General features: G+C 36.5%; 1 protein-coding gene and 1 long non-coding RNA gene across 2 annotated transcripts; both read left to right on the forward strand.

Annotated features, from left to right (window-relative positions):
- The first annotated feature begins 1,643 nt into the window (after positions 1-1,643).
- On the forward strand, positions 1,644-12,739 carry LOC124442607 (cytoplasmic dynein 2 intermediate chain 2-like). The gene is made up of 16 exons (XM_046993096.1): positions 1,644-2,336; positions 2,540-2,624; positions 3,879-3,941; positions 4,021-4,102; positions 4,179-4,255; positions 4,760-4,852; positions 5,519-5,593; positions 5,704-5,770; positions 6,350-6,444; positions 6,517-6,561; positions 6,925-7,078; positions 7,902-8,009; positions 9,690-9,841; positions 10,163-10,288; positions 11,329-11,411; positions 12,411-12,739. Exons 1-16 carry the CDS (start codon positions 2,278-2,280, stop codon positions 12,538-12,540), a joined length of 1,494 nt encoding a protein of 497 aa, XP_046849052.1. The 5' UTR covers positions 1,644-2,277; the 3' UTR covers positions 12,541-12,739.
- A 1,276-nt stretch (positions 12,740-14,015) lies between these two features.
- On the forward strand, positions 14,016-14,933 carry LOC124442612. Its single transcript, XR_006947303.1, has 2 exons — positions 14,016-14,526; positions 14,660-14,933. It is a non-coding gene; the product is annotated as an uncharacterized LOC124442612 (long non-coding RNA).
- The last annotated feature ends 1,478 nt before the right edge of the window (positions 14,934-16,411 follow it).

Below are 16,411 nucleotides of genomic sequence, written 5' to 3' on the forward strand. Positions count from 1 at the left end.
CGCAGAGTTTTAGCTTTGTATGTTACTTTTCAACATTGAGTAACTTGTGGTAAGGTAGAATTCTATCTTTATGTGTTACTTTTGAACATTGAGTAACTTGTGTTAACGTAGAATTCTATCTTTATGTGTTACTTTTGAACATTGAGTAACTTGTGTTAACGTAGAATTCTATCTTTATGTGTTACTTTTGAACATGGAGTAACTTGTGGTCAGGTAGAATTCGATCTTTATGTGTTACTTTTAAACATTGAGTAACTTGTGGTAAGGTAGAATTCTATCTTTATGTGTTACTTTTGAACATAGAGTAACTTGTGGTAACGTAGAATTCTATGTTTATGTCTTACTTTTAACATAGATTATGTAACGTAGGTCTCTATAATTTCAACATACGTAACTTTTTACTTTCATAACACACGTCATAGCAATTCTTTTTTACTGTATTTTAGATCATCGACTTGTTCCCAGGCCCTTTCACGTTCAGTTGCGAAGTCAGCGGCTGCTGTAATTGGGACGTTGGCCGGCATTGGCTTACTGGCCGCCATTTTATTTGTTGCTTGCAAACCAGACAGACGGTAAGTCTCGTTGGAAGCGTTTTACATTTTTGATGGAGTTAAGGTTAGAATGGTTTGGATTTGATTTCTCGAACGGATTTATTCACAGTGGATTTATTCTTAAACAGTTTAATGTTATCTCGTACATGACATAAATTTCATTTTGATGTTAATGTATTGAAGGCAAACGACAGCATTATGGTTGAAATGGCATGTTCGTAAATACATTTGCTGCAAACCGTCTTATCGTGCATCGTATCGCTATAAAAGGGTAAGTGCCACTATTGAATTGTGCCCGCCGCCATTTTGTCTTGGCTGCTATATTTTTTTGTCTTTTGACTACTTCATCTCACCCGTCGTTAGAAACTTGATGAAACAGTCGGAGAAGTTTGATTCGTTTATTTGTTTTTTTTGCAAAATTACTGCATTTTATCATCTTATATTTGTTCATTCCCCTGTCGCATCAGGAAATCGATGCGCGTACAATTGGGACAAAAGGCGTAAACTTGCGAATTTTTCAAAAAGCCAAAATGGCAGGAAACGTTTCGAAGCCTAATATTTTTAGCCATAAGTTACATTTTTGTCGTACTAAAGGTGTGGTGTACTTAAAAATTGGGACCACAGAAAGAATGGTACTACAGAAAAAATGGAACCACAAGAGTTTTCCCACTAAATAGGTCAGGGACTTGAAAAGGGAAGTGCGTTCTACAGACCCAGTGGCGCCGGAAAAATTTTATTTTTCCGGGAGTGGGGAAGACACCCACGAAAAGTCACTTATATATTACTCACTGTTCAATATCACTGAAGTTACATAGTAAACATTGGTATGGGAAAATTTCCCCCTCTTTCCCCCTTTTGCTGGGGCCACTAGTGACTACACGGGTACGTACTTTCCAGAGCTTGTTACCGTTGACTTTTGCTTCAGGTAAAGACGGATGAGGTTGACGGCGAGACGGATTTCATTGAGGAGATTGGTGGAGGGTCTTTATTTAGTGATGGGAGCGATGATGATTACGACAGTGGTAGTAACGAAAACGACGACGATGATCTCTTGCCGTTAGACGATGATCTATTAAACCTGGAGGAATGATTTCCATCTAGGGGGAGGGGAGGGCTGCAATCAATGAATACCAATCTAACGGCGCATCTATCTGCTTGATTTTGCTATTTGTGATATTCAATTTATGAAAGCACATTTAATGTCAAAATTTAAATTTTTTGACAAGTGAACGTATAATTGTAGGTAATTTTTAAATTATTGTCTATCATATGCTTTTTGTATAAATTAAGTTAATATGAATAGAATTTGTATTTAAATACTTCAAGTTTTGCATTGACGACAGTTATGTCTTTTTTACAGTTATTTATATAAAGTATCGTCGCTATGAGGTACTCAGTGGGATCCATGGTAACAAGATAGCTATTTTATGATTAGGCTTTTGTGCATTTGTGTGCTCCTGCCTTACAAAAACTCGATGGTAGATAATTTTTCGATAAATGCGTCCTTGCAATAGAAATTTGCCTTTCGAATCACGATTTGAAATGTCAAATAATGTGCTCAATCACATGCAATGGTATCGCGGGCTCGTTCGTCTTGTTACTGGGTTACTTACTGCACAACAAACTCGGCAAAACGTTTTTGAAAATGACGATTTTTCCTTTATTGTGCTTCGTGTTTCGAAAGTTATTTTGATAAATATAAAAAAAAAGGAAGCCTAAGGCAATAATGTTTCAAGATGAAGACTACGAACCCGTGTCTTTTGGTTCTTCGTGGAAAACAAAACGGTATGTTAAAATATGACATTGACATATAAATACATTAAAACAGTTTACAATGGGACGAAGCGACCAGCTGCCTCATTGTTTGAACTGGATGTTCATACAGAATAGTTCAGCAATACTGTAATTGTACTAGTTTGGCAATCGAATAAGGATTTGTGGCGTTTCTATTTTCGAAAAGTTTGCATGTTAGTTTCGATGTTGTTTAGCTCAGTTCAAGATGGCGCTTGTCAAACCAGCGAGATATTGGCGAATGAAGCTGAGACACAAGCTACTTATAAACAGGACGTTATGGTTAGTTCAAATAACTTCATTTGCATAGAATGGCGTGTAGAGTGAAGTGGCCTGCCTCGCTTTTTCACTACTTTTTAAAAAGAACAATTTGCCAATTTATGTCATGTGACGTTGAAATGCCCTTATTCATGTAAGGCAGGGGTCTCCAAACTGCGGGCCAGATGCGGCCCGTTGGGCTTCTCAATCCTGCCCGCAGAGGCACTTCAGAAAAAATAATAATATTATTAAACAAAATAAATTTTGTGCAGAAAGTTCACGTTATGTCGCAAGCCAACTAGCAAGAGTGGCTTACGTCAATTTTTCTCCCAACTTCCAACTTCCGTTTCAAGCACACTGTGAAATTTAAAAAGCTGAAGGATAACGTGGAAATTTTTAATATTCTTCGGCCCTCAACATGCTGGATGAAAGTTCATGTGGCCCTCTGGCTGTAAAGTTTGGAGACCCCTTACATTGTAAGGGATATAAGAATTTATTATCGTTTTAACATTTTAGAGTCTCAGAATAATGACAGAGTGAGACCTAATAGTATTTAAGGTTCAAAGTGCCTTTGAATAATATTATACGAAATTTTTTAGTCTTCAATAACAGCTATCCTATCGCTTTAGTAGACTTCCTTTTTAACAATGATTTTTTACAGCTCAATTCTGGAACTATTGAAGTTTTTATGATATTTTCATTTGATAGTTTATTGTAAGTGGCCTTTCTATGTAATTTGCTTGCTACATACCATGATGGTATATAAGAAAACTGTAAGAGTTGCAGCTAACTATCCAGGATGACTTTGTAGGGGGGAGGGCGAATCTAGTCTTTATAAGATGCTGTTTGGTCAGTCAGGCTTTGATTAGATTTTGGTGACCCTTTTGTGGGTGTTGTTATCCCATTCACATTTAAGGTTCTTTGTGAGTTTGATATGATTGATACCCTGGGAAATGTGCTGTTTGAAAGTTGTTCTAGTTTAATTATTTGGTTTATTAATATTTTGTAGGGGAATCTACACCCCCTGCACTTCTACCTAAGGCTAGGGGTTGTGCATCCTTCCCCTAAATTCATCCCTGCATCTTTCTGGTCAATTTTTACCTAATTAAAGCAATGTTTTTTATTTAATCAAATGGTTTTCCTTTCAAGTTTAGCTTCATTCAAATAAACAGCATGTGGTTGTTGATATTTCCGTTTTGCATTTAATTTGAGATCACCCCATCACTATTGATAGAACTGGGTTGCTGATAAAACTGGAAAATTTTTTCATCATAATAGATTCAAACGGAGAAAGAAGATGAGAAGAAGGCAGTAGCTGCTGTAGAAGAGGAAGACTCCCCTGTAAGTGTAGAGTTGTGAAGGTGGCAGGTTGCCTCTACACAAACCTTGCTTCCCTAAAAATGTATTATTGCTTTGGCAGGAGCTGCTTGAATTCCTCCGGCGAATATATCCAGCACTTATGGCAGAACTTGATGCCAACACCAGGAGCCATGCTTTTGATGGTAACTAAAAAGAAAAGCTTTACCCTTTCGAGCAAAGCCTCTTCATTTTTTTCAACAAATTTTTTTTTTGTGCTAGGGTATCAGGTTGATTGGGAGGATTCGACTGACTCTGTTCATTGTCTACATACCCTCACACACTCATTTGAAGAGAAAGTAAGCACTGGTTGGGAAACTGATTTTGACACATGCACTAGTTGTGTAGAACGTTCATGTCTGTTATTCATGTTCGATGTTTATTTTACAATTATGTCATTCCCTGCATCTTTATCTGAAAAATTGCATTTTCGTCTTGGCAATGTTGTAGCTAGTTATTTAACTGTCATACGAATGCAAATCGTGAAAGAGAAAATCTTCTAAAGAAGTTATATTACATTTTAAAGGAATTTTTCGAAACATTTCAAAATACCCAAAAGTGTCCGATGTTTTTCTGCCTTACTTGACAATCCTCTTGTGCTTGTTTCAAAAACAATAATTAAGTATAACACGTAAGGGCTATTTTTATGCGATTTCCCGCCTGTAAAATCAACCTTGGTTTCGCCACTGTCAGCAGCCAACAAACAAGAAAGAAATTCGGTTGTTCTTTACCCTTAATCGTTATATCGTTGCTATATTTTAAGACATCTGTATTTTTATCATTGTGCATCTGATTTGTTATAGTTGGAAGTTACATGTATTTCGTGGAATCCGACCGGTGCTGTTATTGCCGTGGCTTATGGCCGTTACGATCATCAGGATTGGTGCACACATAAGGTAATGTTACGCTGTTTATCTATATTCATTTAAACATCCTTTAGAATTCTTGGAATCGTTAAGTCATCGAAGATTGTCCGTAGCAAAATTCCATGTAGGCACTGACGGATGATTTCCACCGTCGTTTTTTTTCACTTATGTATTTTTTATTCGTAAGTCGTGGCCAAGTCCGTATTTGAGTAACTTGGAGTTCAGATTTGACACACCACTCCTCCATTTTGCCAACATGATTTCAGATTTAAGATTCCCCTGTCCTCCATTTTTTCCTCAATCAGTCGTCCATTTTGCCAACCTAGTTCGGATTTGAGAACCTCTCTCTCCATTTTGCGAAAGATTTCAGATATTAGACCCCGGTCCTTCATTTTGGCAACATTAGATCAAATTTTAGACCCCAGTCCTCCATTTTTCCAACGTTAGCTCAGATTTGCGACCCTAGTTCTACATTTTTGTTTTTCTCCACCTGTCCTCAATTTTTCATCCATCAGTTCTCCATGTTTGCACCATAACGCACGTTGCTCCTTTCTTCCATGTAACTAACCAACGGCAAATGTGCTGGCAACTCAATTGTACCAATATTCTTCCTATCCTTATTTAATTTGTAACATTTTTGTCTTCGGTTCTCTTCGCGCGACATTCTTGTAAATATATCTTCCGTATTGTTTCTAGTCATCTGTTTGCACATGGAATTTAGATAGAAGATCGTTCGATCCAAATAAACCGGATGCAGTTATCGACATTTCGGTGTGTATTAATATTTTTTTAACGTGGAGAAGTTCTTTCTTGTATCCACAGAAAGTGGAGGTATAAACCTTGATGGAAAATTTGATATTTCCTATATTTATATCATGTAGACTTGCGTTATGTGTATCGCTTTTCATCCTGTTCTTCCCTCTCTCATCCTCGTTGGAACATTTAACGGTACTTGTTTGACGCTTTTTTCACAGCTTATCGAAGTTTTAAAATTTGATTTTACTGTTTCATTTACTATTAATACTAGCTTTTACTATTAATGTTTCGCTTGCAAATTAAATTTGCGCTATTGAGGTTTATAACGTCCTTGCAATCAATACGATTGTTGTGATTGTAATCATTAAGATTGTTGTGATGGATTGGCTTTAGATTGTTGTGATTGTTATGTTTATTAAAATTGCTGTGGTGGATTGGCTTTAGATTGTTGTGATTGTTATGTTTATTAAGATTGCTGTGGTGGATTGGCTTTAGATTGTTGTGATTGTTATGTTTATTAAGATTGCTGTGGTGGATTGGCTTTAGATTGTTGTGATTGTTATGTTTATTAAAGTTGTTTACCATGTTTCGTGCTTGTTTATCATGTTTCGTGTTTGTTTACCATGTTTCGTGCTTGTTTACCATGTTTCGTGCTTGTTTACCATGTTTTCGTGTTTGTTTACAATGTTTCGTGCTTGTTTACCATGTTTCGTACTTTTTACCATGTTTCGTGCTTGTTTACCATGTTTCTCATTTGCACATGACATATAGGGGCCGTTTTTGTCTACGATATCGCTAACGAAAACGATCCATTAATTGGATCTTCTGGCGTGGGTGAAAACACTCATAAAGATCCCGTTTCTCAGGTGAGCCATAAAATCATCCCTGTTATCAGTAAACGCTCATCCATACGTCAATGAAATCGTTATCTTATACAGGTCACATGGTTCAGCGATCCCACCTCAAAAGACAAAAAGTTCAGGGTATGGGATATTTTCCGTTCGGCACCTCACTTTACAACTAAATAAAGAAGCGTCGCCCGTTCGCATGTAGTGGTATAGTTTGCAGTACAGTGTGGAAACCACCGATCATTGTTTAATGTAAAGCATGTTGTGTTCGAGCTAAACACGAAGATAGTTAAATCGCAAGTGTATGGAAAATCATTTTATTTCTCAATAATGGATGAAGTGTGAGGCGTGGAATTTCTACGCGAATCTTTACTTACGTACTTCTCGAAGACGCCTTTAAGATATCATGATTCTTACCCGTAATTGTTTTTTTTTCTGAAATAAAATTGTGTATCAAGTGGTGATTGTTAATTGCTGTGCTTATGAAAATACCCTCAGGTCATCAGTGCGGGCGCGGATGGCAAGATCTTGATATGGCGACTCAGTCAAAGCAGCAAAAGTCTTAAGTTATTGCGAGCTTATGTCTTTCAGACTGACAACATTCCTCGTAACTTTCGAGTGAGTAAAGCCCGTGACGACAGCATGGTTGGAGGTTTGTTTGAATTTTTACTTTAATGGACACTTCGCCGAACATTTGGTTTTCAGTTCGGGGGACGGCTGCACGAAGGCCGAATAGCGCTATCCACTGGTGTGGCAAATTTTTCGAACATTTAAATGAAAGGGTAAAATATGAAATTTGAACCGAGCAATCACCGAAAGAAAATATTTTTTAAGATTACAAAATTTCTTTGTCGGTAACAAAAAATAAACACTTTTTTTACAACTTTGAAAATTTTATCATCCAATGGATAAAGCTATCTAAGCTTCGTGCAATCGGCCTCAGTTCGTTTAAAGATTGTGCTCGTTCTCTGTTGTTCATAAGAGAGCTTTACCTATAGTACGAATACGAAGTTTGACCGTATAAGGGCATGGCACTAGGAAGTTTGTTGTCTTCGTTTCGTCAAAATGCTATTTTAATTGTAAACAACTCGATTCCTATAGCTAAATACTAGAGCGAAGACTTGCTTTGTTTTTTAATTGTTTTATTTTCAAAAAGGAAATTTTCAGCCAACTTTTTATTGTAATAATCTATTTTGAGTTTTCCAAAGTAAAACGAAGAGGCAGAAGAGCAAAGTTTTGATTGTTTACTTGGCGGCCATTGTTGAATCTGACTAAACTATCTAATAAGATTGTTCCTTTAGCAAAAAATAAATATGTTACTTACCGTTTAGTTAGGACAAGATCGAAAAGTACTTACCCTCGATCTCAAAAACGTCCATCGGTTTTGGGGCACTTTCGAGACCTTGGGAAAATATTTTTCCATCCGGACCTCCCGCATGTAAACAACGGATATACTTTCTTCTCCTGTTTTGTAGTGACCTGCCTATCTTTTTCTCACGAGGACCAGACGACTTTTATTGCGGGCTCAGAAGGTGGTGGTGTATTTAAATGTTCCACGAACTCCATTGCTCCTGCTTCGTCAGGTATCTTTTACTAAACTTCATTTAATTACTTTAAGGTTTGAAGGCATTTATTTTGACAAAGTTACAAGGTAAAATACTTCAGGGTTGGTTAGAGAAAGGCTTTGTTGCCCAGAGTAAAGTTATTTTTAATGATCAAATTTTCAGAGATACATTGCTTCTGTGATTGCGGGAGGGAAAATACTACAAATTAAGTTCACTGTTGTCTCCGTTAGTAACGATGGAATGTTGAAACTTGAACCTAAGTATACTCCAGTCTAGTGTCTTCATCAGGAGTGATCTGATGTTGAAACTTGAGTCCTTCTACACTACACTCTAGTGTCTTCATCGGGAATGATGCGATGTTGAAACTTGAGCTCTTATATACTCTACTCTAGTGTCTTCATCACGAGTGATCTGATGTTAAAGCTTGAGTCCTTTATACTCAACTCTAGTGTCTTCATCGGGAGTGATCTGATGTTAAACTTGAGTACTTATATACTCAACTCTAGTGTCTTCATCGGGAGTGATCTGATGTTAAAGCTTGAGTCCTTATATACTCAACTCTAGTGTCTTCATCAGTGATGTTAAACTTGAGTACTTATATACTCTACTCTAGTGTCTTCATCACGAGTGATCTGATGTTAAAGCTTGAGTCCTTATATACTCCACTGTAGTGTCTTCATCACGAGTGATCTGATGTTAAAGCTTGAGTCCTTTTATACTCAACTCTAGTGTCTTCATCGGGAGTGATCTGATGTTAAACTTGAGTACTTATATACTCAACTCTAGTGTCTTCATCAGGAGTGATCTGATGTTAAACTTGAGTACTTATATACTCTAATCTATTGTTTCCATTAGGTGTGATTCTGAAACTTCACCCCTTATATACTACAATCTGTAGTTGAAACATGGTCCCATGCATACTCCTGTGTGGATAGGGTTGAAATATTGCACATGTTGTTCAAGCTTAAAAACTTCCGGAAATTTGCCCGAACCGTGCACTAACGCTAGACATTCAAATTGTGGATTATTTTGCGTTTTTTTCTATTTATAGTTGGCATTTTCTTAAATCCCTCATCAGTTATTCATATTTGGTTCAATTTAGGTAGAAGTTTGTGCATAATTGTGAAATTATTACAAGTTGGCATTTGAAAACGAAAAATTCAAAATAATTCGCAATTTGAAAACTAAGCGTTTGCGTACGCATCAGCCAAAGATTCTAAAACTTTGTCACCTTGAACAACACGCGCCATATTTTAACCTTATATGTTTCAATTGCTTTTTAGCTGTATCATTTTCGTGCGCTAGCTATTTCAAAAGTGCTTCTCGGTAACAAAATTTTCACTCAAAATGTTTATTATTAGCAAAGGTTTTACTGTCAGATAAACTGATAAACCATTGGAAGTCCAACTAACTGTTTCCACCAAAGGTTTTTGCAAATCTTGCGCGCTGATGAGTTTAGCAACGTTTTCCAAACTGTTCAGTTTTTTCTATACACCCTGTAGTTCAAAACTATATGACTCACTTTGCTTCATGCAAATTTTACTTTGTTTATGATTGATTTAGTTTATTATAATAATCTTTTCATGTTAAATGTAGTCTAGTATTTTACTCTAGCAATTAGTTATGTATTATTTTTCTCTCTCTCTCTCTCTCTGGCCATTGTGCTTGAACTATATTTCGTTTAATATCACTTGATAGACGACATGAATTCGATCCCAGTCCATTCTCCAGTCACGCTTGCCTATTATCCATACTTGGGTCCAGTTCACTCAGTTAGTTGCTCTCAGCATCATCGCAACGTATTCCTTGCTGCTGGGGCTGACACGATCAGACTGTACAACATGCTACAGGTGAGGAATAATGGGATCACTTGTGGATACATTGTGATGCTTTGGTTTATGAAATACATTACACAAACCAGTGACGCTAATTCCTCGAGGTTCGTAATTATTCCGTGTTCTATAAATATGCAAAGTTTATCCCTAACCCTAACCCTAACCCTTAATCTCATAGTACCGCTTTCTGCTGAGGTTTTGGTTACAGATTGGAGCAGGGATCAATCTTGCGTATCAGTAGAACTCAGATTAATTACGGCGAGAGCTGACAATCAATGCTGCGTTGGCTGGAGTAAACAATTAAAACAGAATTGTATTTTCGTTATATTTTCTCAGTTGACGCCTTCTCTTACCATCGAACCTTCTCGCGATTATCTCTACTCGATACGCTGGTCCTGTACGCGATCGGTCGTCTTTGCTGTAACTTGTGCCAAAGGCAAGATACTCCTTTATGATCTTAAGGTAGGATGATCAATACTATTGACCTAAATGATATGTTCAGTGCCGTGATTTATAAATAAAGAGAAAATTGATCCTCCAAACGTAGGATCATTTTGGAAGGCTATACGTACAATTGATGTAAACGATTTGCTCACTGCTGTGATAAAAAAGTAATGGGAGAATAAATAAAGTGCTCTCGTGAGCAAAATTTTTATTTGCAATTTTAAAACTTGGTGTAATATCTAACGTATCGGAAGAAAACTTTTCAATTTGGTCAAATCGTCATCTTGTTATGGCGGTAAATAATTGCATTTTAATGCACTTTGTCCGTCGTTGCATAAAGTCTGGGTCCATTCAAATTCTTACTTCGTCCAAGGTAGTTGGTATCATTGAACTCATCATCATCATATCTTGTCGCGCCACGTGAAGCCTTGCTACTTGTCCCCATCATTGAACTAAAATACATGGAACGCTACTTGTAATACAAAACCCTAATAATTTTTGAAGCCGTGATTTTACCTTAGACACGCGTGTGTAGTCGATCAATTATCACTTCGCGAGAGAATCTCGAAACACTACACACTACACACGCGTGTTTGGGGTAAAATGTCGCGTGTCTGATGTAAGATTTGGCTTCAATTATTTGCTTTAGGTAGCGTTCCATGTATTTTAGTTCAATGGTTGGTATATAAACCTTGTGTTGAGGAATCCCTTGCATGACGTCACAAAAGTAAGTCATTCCAGATTTGGACGACTGGCAAGGTCCATTGAGACGAGCGTTTTTTTCAAACTTAAATAGCCATGAATATGGAACCAAAGCTAAAAATGTTTTTCACTGTTACGTTACAAATCGCACTTAAATTTAGTATCGCAAATGAATTTTTTTGCGCAAAGGGAAACTTTAAGATATACAGGTACCCTAGCCATACAATTGATATAAATGATATGTGTGCTACATTCTATAAGAAGATTGAGCTTCAAACGCTCAGTTCAAATATGTTTGCTCCATACCAAAACCCATGTTTACGGAATCTCTACATATCATCAATTAATTTTGTCAGGAAAACAGAATCAATCCCGTACTGACGTTGATCGGATGTTCCAAGGAAAGTTCTGTTTATACTGCGGAATTCAATCCTTCTAGGTAACTTCAGACACATCAATTGTTCATTTCGATTGCATACAATCGTTTGCCTATATGCTGTACCTTAATTCTGTCCAATACTATGTTGTACTTTAGTTATGTCCCATACTATGTTGTACCTTAATTCTGTCTTATACTATGTTGTACTTTAGTTATGTCCTATACTAAGTTGTACCTTAATTCTGTCATATTATGTTGTACTTTAGTTATGTCTTATACTGTGTTGTACTTTAGTTATGTCTTATTCTATGTTGTACTTTAGTAATGTCCTATACCATGTTGTACTTTTATAATATCCCATACTAAGTTGTATCTTAATTCTGTCTTATACTATGTTGTACTTTAGTTATGTCTTATACTATGTTGTACTTTAGTTATGTCTTATTCTATGTTGTACTTTAGTAATGTCCTATACCATGTTGTACTTTTATAATATCCCATACTAAGTTGTACCTTAATTCTGTCCTATACTATGTTGTACTTTAGTTATGTCTTATACTATGTGTTATGTGTTCACAAAGCAAAAGACTTCTAAAGAAATAAATTGTGTTAATGATCTGAAATAAACTAAGCATGAGCAAACGGGCCGCCTAATGCAACTGGTAAGAACCTTTGGCGGCAACTATCTTAATTAAATTAAAAAGCTCGAAAACGATGACTGGAGAATGATATAAGTGAGTTATTTGTGGTTAAAAGCTTTTTGTGGGATTACCGTAGGAAGAAATAAGAGAGCCTTTTGAGGTTATAGGTTTTCAGTGGGATAACAGAAGGAAGGAAGAAGAGACTTTGAATGTTAAAGGGTTTGAGTGGGATAACAGTAGGATGAAGTAAGAGAGTAATTCGGGGTTTCAGATAGCACATAGATGGCCTGGCAAAGAGTTGAAAAAATCTTGTAATAGATAAAAGCTACTTTTTTCACTTAAAATTGTTCCTTCACTTCAGTTTCCTCTTGTCATATGAAAAATCGATAACAAAAACGTTTTCGTTACCGTTTTCCAGGAAGCATTTACTTGCAACCGGAAACGGAGTTGGCGAGGTGAAAATTTGGAAACTAAGCGACGAGCTTGTGACGCCCAAACCACGTGACCAAGATGTTCTTGAAAGCTTGGCTATACTTTACGGAGACTGATTGGCGTGTCGCAAGGTAACGATCTATCTTGTATTGTTTAGCTATGACACGAACAACTCGGTGATTATTTATTTATGAAAATTATTTAAGCGTCAAACAAGTATTTATGCACGTGAATGAAACGTGACTACGTTTCTTCGCTACATCCACCTCCTTTGTAAAAGGTTATTTTCAAATAAAGTTGTAGGAGTATCGAGAACGATGCATTTCCCATTGTAGAATATAAGTCCAGTGGCTGCTAAATCCTGAAATTTTACAGCTGACGCCAAGTTGAATTGGTAGGTGCTGATCCTGATCCGAATCTAATCCTAACCCAAACTCTTATCTGACCCTATCCTCTAATGTCACTCTATAACTCAAATTAGGCTGTTGCGATTTAAAAAAAACCGGTATCGATATTTATCGATGTATGGATATTTTTTCGGATTGAAACGATTGATAAGATCAAATTGAAACTTAGCCAGCGATTGCCGCGCGCGTGTGATTGGGTCATGATTGTCTAATGGTATACAAAACCATTTAAAAACCGCTATAATGCCATTAAAAAACCATAAAAAGTATCTATAATAACTAAATATATGGTAACACCGAATATTTCGGTATTTTTTTCGATATTTTCGGCATATCGATTCGATGTACCGAAAAAACCAATATCGATAAGCCGATGTTAAAAAACCCCCGATATTCATCGATATTTCGATATACCGCAACAGCCTAACTCAAATGTCACCCTGCGCGATGAAGGCAAAAAACCAGAAAACAAGAAACCACATCTGTACATTTTTTCAGGATTTAGCCGTTACTTCGAAGTCTGAAGCACAAATTTAATGTGTGGCCGAACAACAATTATTGTTGCTATGGTAACATTGTTTGCCTTTCTTATCGATTGCCTCGATTAAAATTTCTGTTCAATGTTTTGACTCGCATGAAAAAATATTGATATGCTTATTTTAAACACTAAAGTAAAACGCGCCGTTTCGTTGTATTTCGAAATGGGAATGTCCGGGAAGGTTTAGGACTTGCATGTACAATCGTTAAGAGCTCACACGTATTCTGTTAATTTGTCACTTGTCCGGCTGTAAACATATTTAGGAAATTTATTAACTATATAGACGCTTAATATAAGTCGCTTAGTAGCTACAATGTTTATGTGTTTATGGCTATCCGAGTCGTAACTCTTTATGATTTTTATGAAGTAGCCGGATGAGCGAGCCCGATCACGATATATTAGTTGTTTCAATCGCTCAAACTCGCGATAGGATTCTGCACAACTGGGATCATCTATTTGCTAAAGTAGATCCGGGGAAAAAGATTCAATTGATTGGTACGGTGGCTCACAAGGGCCACCACATAAAATAAAAATATTAATGCACACACAAAATAAAAATACACATACAAAATAAAAATACACACACAAAATAAAAATACACATACAAAATAAAAATACACACACAAAATAAAAATACACACACAAAATAAAAATACACACACAAAATATGATTGCGGGCGCTTGCAGTGTCGGCTTACTCGGAATTGCTCGTAATTGATCGTTTTTGTTTTCAAAGTTCTAATGGTTCCAACTTCCAGAGTACATAATAAAATTCATTGATTTCACTGTGATCAATTATTTCAAAGTTGCTTACGATATTGCTCCCCGTATTCTGGTTAAAATTAAGGTTAATGTGTTGTCCTGGTTGCGGCAACAATTCCGGCTCAGTCTCGGAATCAAACACGTACTGTGATGATTGTTTATCAGAGGAAAACATTACACGCTTGATAACAGGTTATTTCAATCGTGGTTATCCGTATGGGGCAATCGTCAGACTTTTGCAAACCTCCGGTATTCTGATGTCTATACGGACGTTGAAGCGCCGCTTCAGATCTTTGGACTTAAGACGAAAAGGACAAGTCGTTGATGAACAAAATTTAAGAAATGTTATAGAGTATATAAAAGCCTAGGAGCAAACGCTTGCTGGCACCTCGACGGTAAGATTACATTAATGTAGTTTCTATGAATTTTTAATCAAACTTATAGATAATGGGGAACAGTTACCCAAACCTAGCTTTTTTGTAGCACATTATTGAGTGCAAATGTCTAACAAACTCTTCCCTTTTTAAGGATATGACAAACTCAAACCATATGGGTTTGCAGTACATGGTGCTGTTTGTGGTTACAGCAGAAGAATTCTGTGGCTTGAGGTTGTCAGATCAAACAAAAATCCAAATGTAATTGCAGAAATATTTCTTAATGCTGTTAAGGAGTTTGGAGGCTGCACATTGTGGGACAGAAAATGTTTTATTGTCTGCAATGCAATGCTACCTGAGAGCTGATGGAGATGATGAATGGGCAGGGGAGAAAGCTCATGTTTATGGATCCTCTCTTTCAAATCAAAGAATTGAAGCATGGTGGTCTTTCCTGAGACGAACTAGGTCAGGCTGGTGGATTGACTTTTCCAAGATATGGCACAAAAAGGTTTGTTAGAGTTGGGTAATACCTACCACATGGAGACACTGTGGGTTTTTTTTAACATGTTATTTCAAAAAGATTTAACAAAAGTAAAAGATCACTGAAATAGCCACTACATTTGTAGGTCGCAACATGAAACCGTATCAGGAGTTCCAGACATTTTGTTCTTTCTGCCAGAATACTATGGGGGTGAAAACTGCCTAATAGAGATTTCTGCTGATAAGCTGAGTGAAATGGAAGAGAGAATTGACCCATGCATTTGTGAGGACATTTACAAAGAATATTTTGATTATGTCTTGGAAAACAAAAATTTGGCATGTCCTGAAGACATAAATGAAGGATTTGAAATTTTTCAACATTTAATTAATGTACCACAATGAAGTTAGTGTTAATTATATAGATTATCACACAACATAATGAAAGTTAAATAAAGTAAATGGTTTGAACCCAGGAGTATCGTTACATGTTTGTAGATATAGATCGTCCAGGTTAGTAGAGTCCTGAGAAGGACTGTTATTGTTGATGTTGACTGACATTTCAACAACCTTAGCAATAAGCATCTTCAGAGTCAAATCGAAACGTCAGTCAACATCAACAACAATAGTCCTTCTCAGGACTCTACTAACCTGGACAATCTACATCTACAAACATGAAAAGTTACTATGTAAGAAGTATTTGGCATAATGATACCCATGCCACAAAGATGAAATAGAAATATACTGTTGCAAAAAGAGGTTTTTGCAACCAATTGCAAAGCAAATAAAACTATATTATGAAACATGATTTGTTGTAAATTGTTGAATACCATTATGGTAAAACGTAGCATTCCGCCACTAAACTTGAAATTTAGTGTTATAAACACGTTATAAGAACTATGAACTAATTGAATATGTACTTGTTATAAAAAACTGCTAAAAAACTTTATGGAATCCCAAAAGGAGAATTTAAAATTCCATCATCCATTTTTTCTTTAAAAGTATCATATTGCACTTCATCCTTTGAACCACCAGGGAATAGAGGGAGATAAAGTGTGGTATCACATGTGTTTGATCTTGGACGAACATCTTCCCAAAAGCATAGTGAAGGCATTGGTGTAAAGCCAAGAGGTGGGATGTCATCACTTCCTGTTGCAAAGATTAGTACATCTCCCAAAGTAGCACCACATCGTCCAGCTAAACAGAGAGCAATATACGTGTTGATGTAGCAACTAGCAGTGTTTAATTTCTTCGATTTTTCAACTGCAGAAATAATAATGCATACTTACAAGTTCTAACTTAACATCTTAGTACTACAGGATTTTGTAAATACTGTAAACTAGAAATATAGTCAATGAACTACCTTACATTACCTTCACAATCTTGCAGATAATCCCTCCAATGCATAAGTGCAAGTTCTTGTCGGGGT

This window comes from Xenia sp. Carnegie-2017, unplaced genomic scaffold, assembly GCF_021976095.1.
Source record: "Xenia sp. Carnegie-2017 unplaced genomic scaffold, XeniaSp_v1 HiC_scaffold_20, whole genome shotgun sequence".
Lineage (NCBI taxonomy): Eukaryota > Metazoa > Cnidaria > Anthozoa > Malacalcyonacea > Xeniidae > Xenia > Xenia sp. Carnegie-2017.

Bases quoted from the DNA above. Each gene is read 5' to 3' on its own strand.
- LOC124442607 (XM_046993096.1), top strand. From the start codon at position 2,278: ATGTTTCAAGATGAAGACTACGAACCCGTGTCTTTTGGTTCTTCGTGG. The intron at 5,771-6,349 runs GTACTTGTTTGA...CATGACATATAG, and splicing joins CCTCGTTGGAACATTTAACG to GGGCCGTTTTTGTCTACGAT. The intron at 7,079-7,901 runs GTTTGTTTGAAT...CCTGTTTTGTAG, and splicing joins TGACGACAGCATGGTTGGAG to TGACCTGCCTATCTTTTTCT.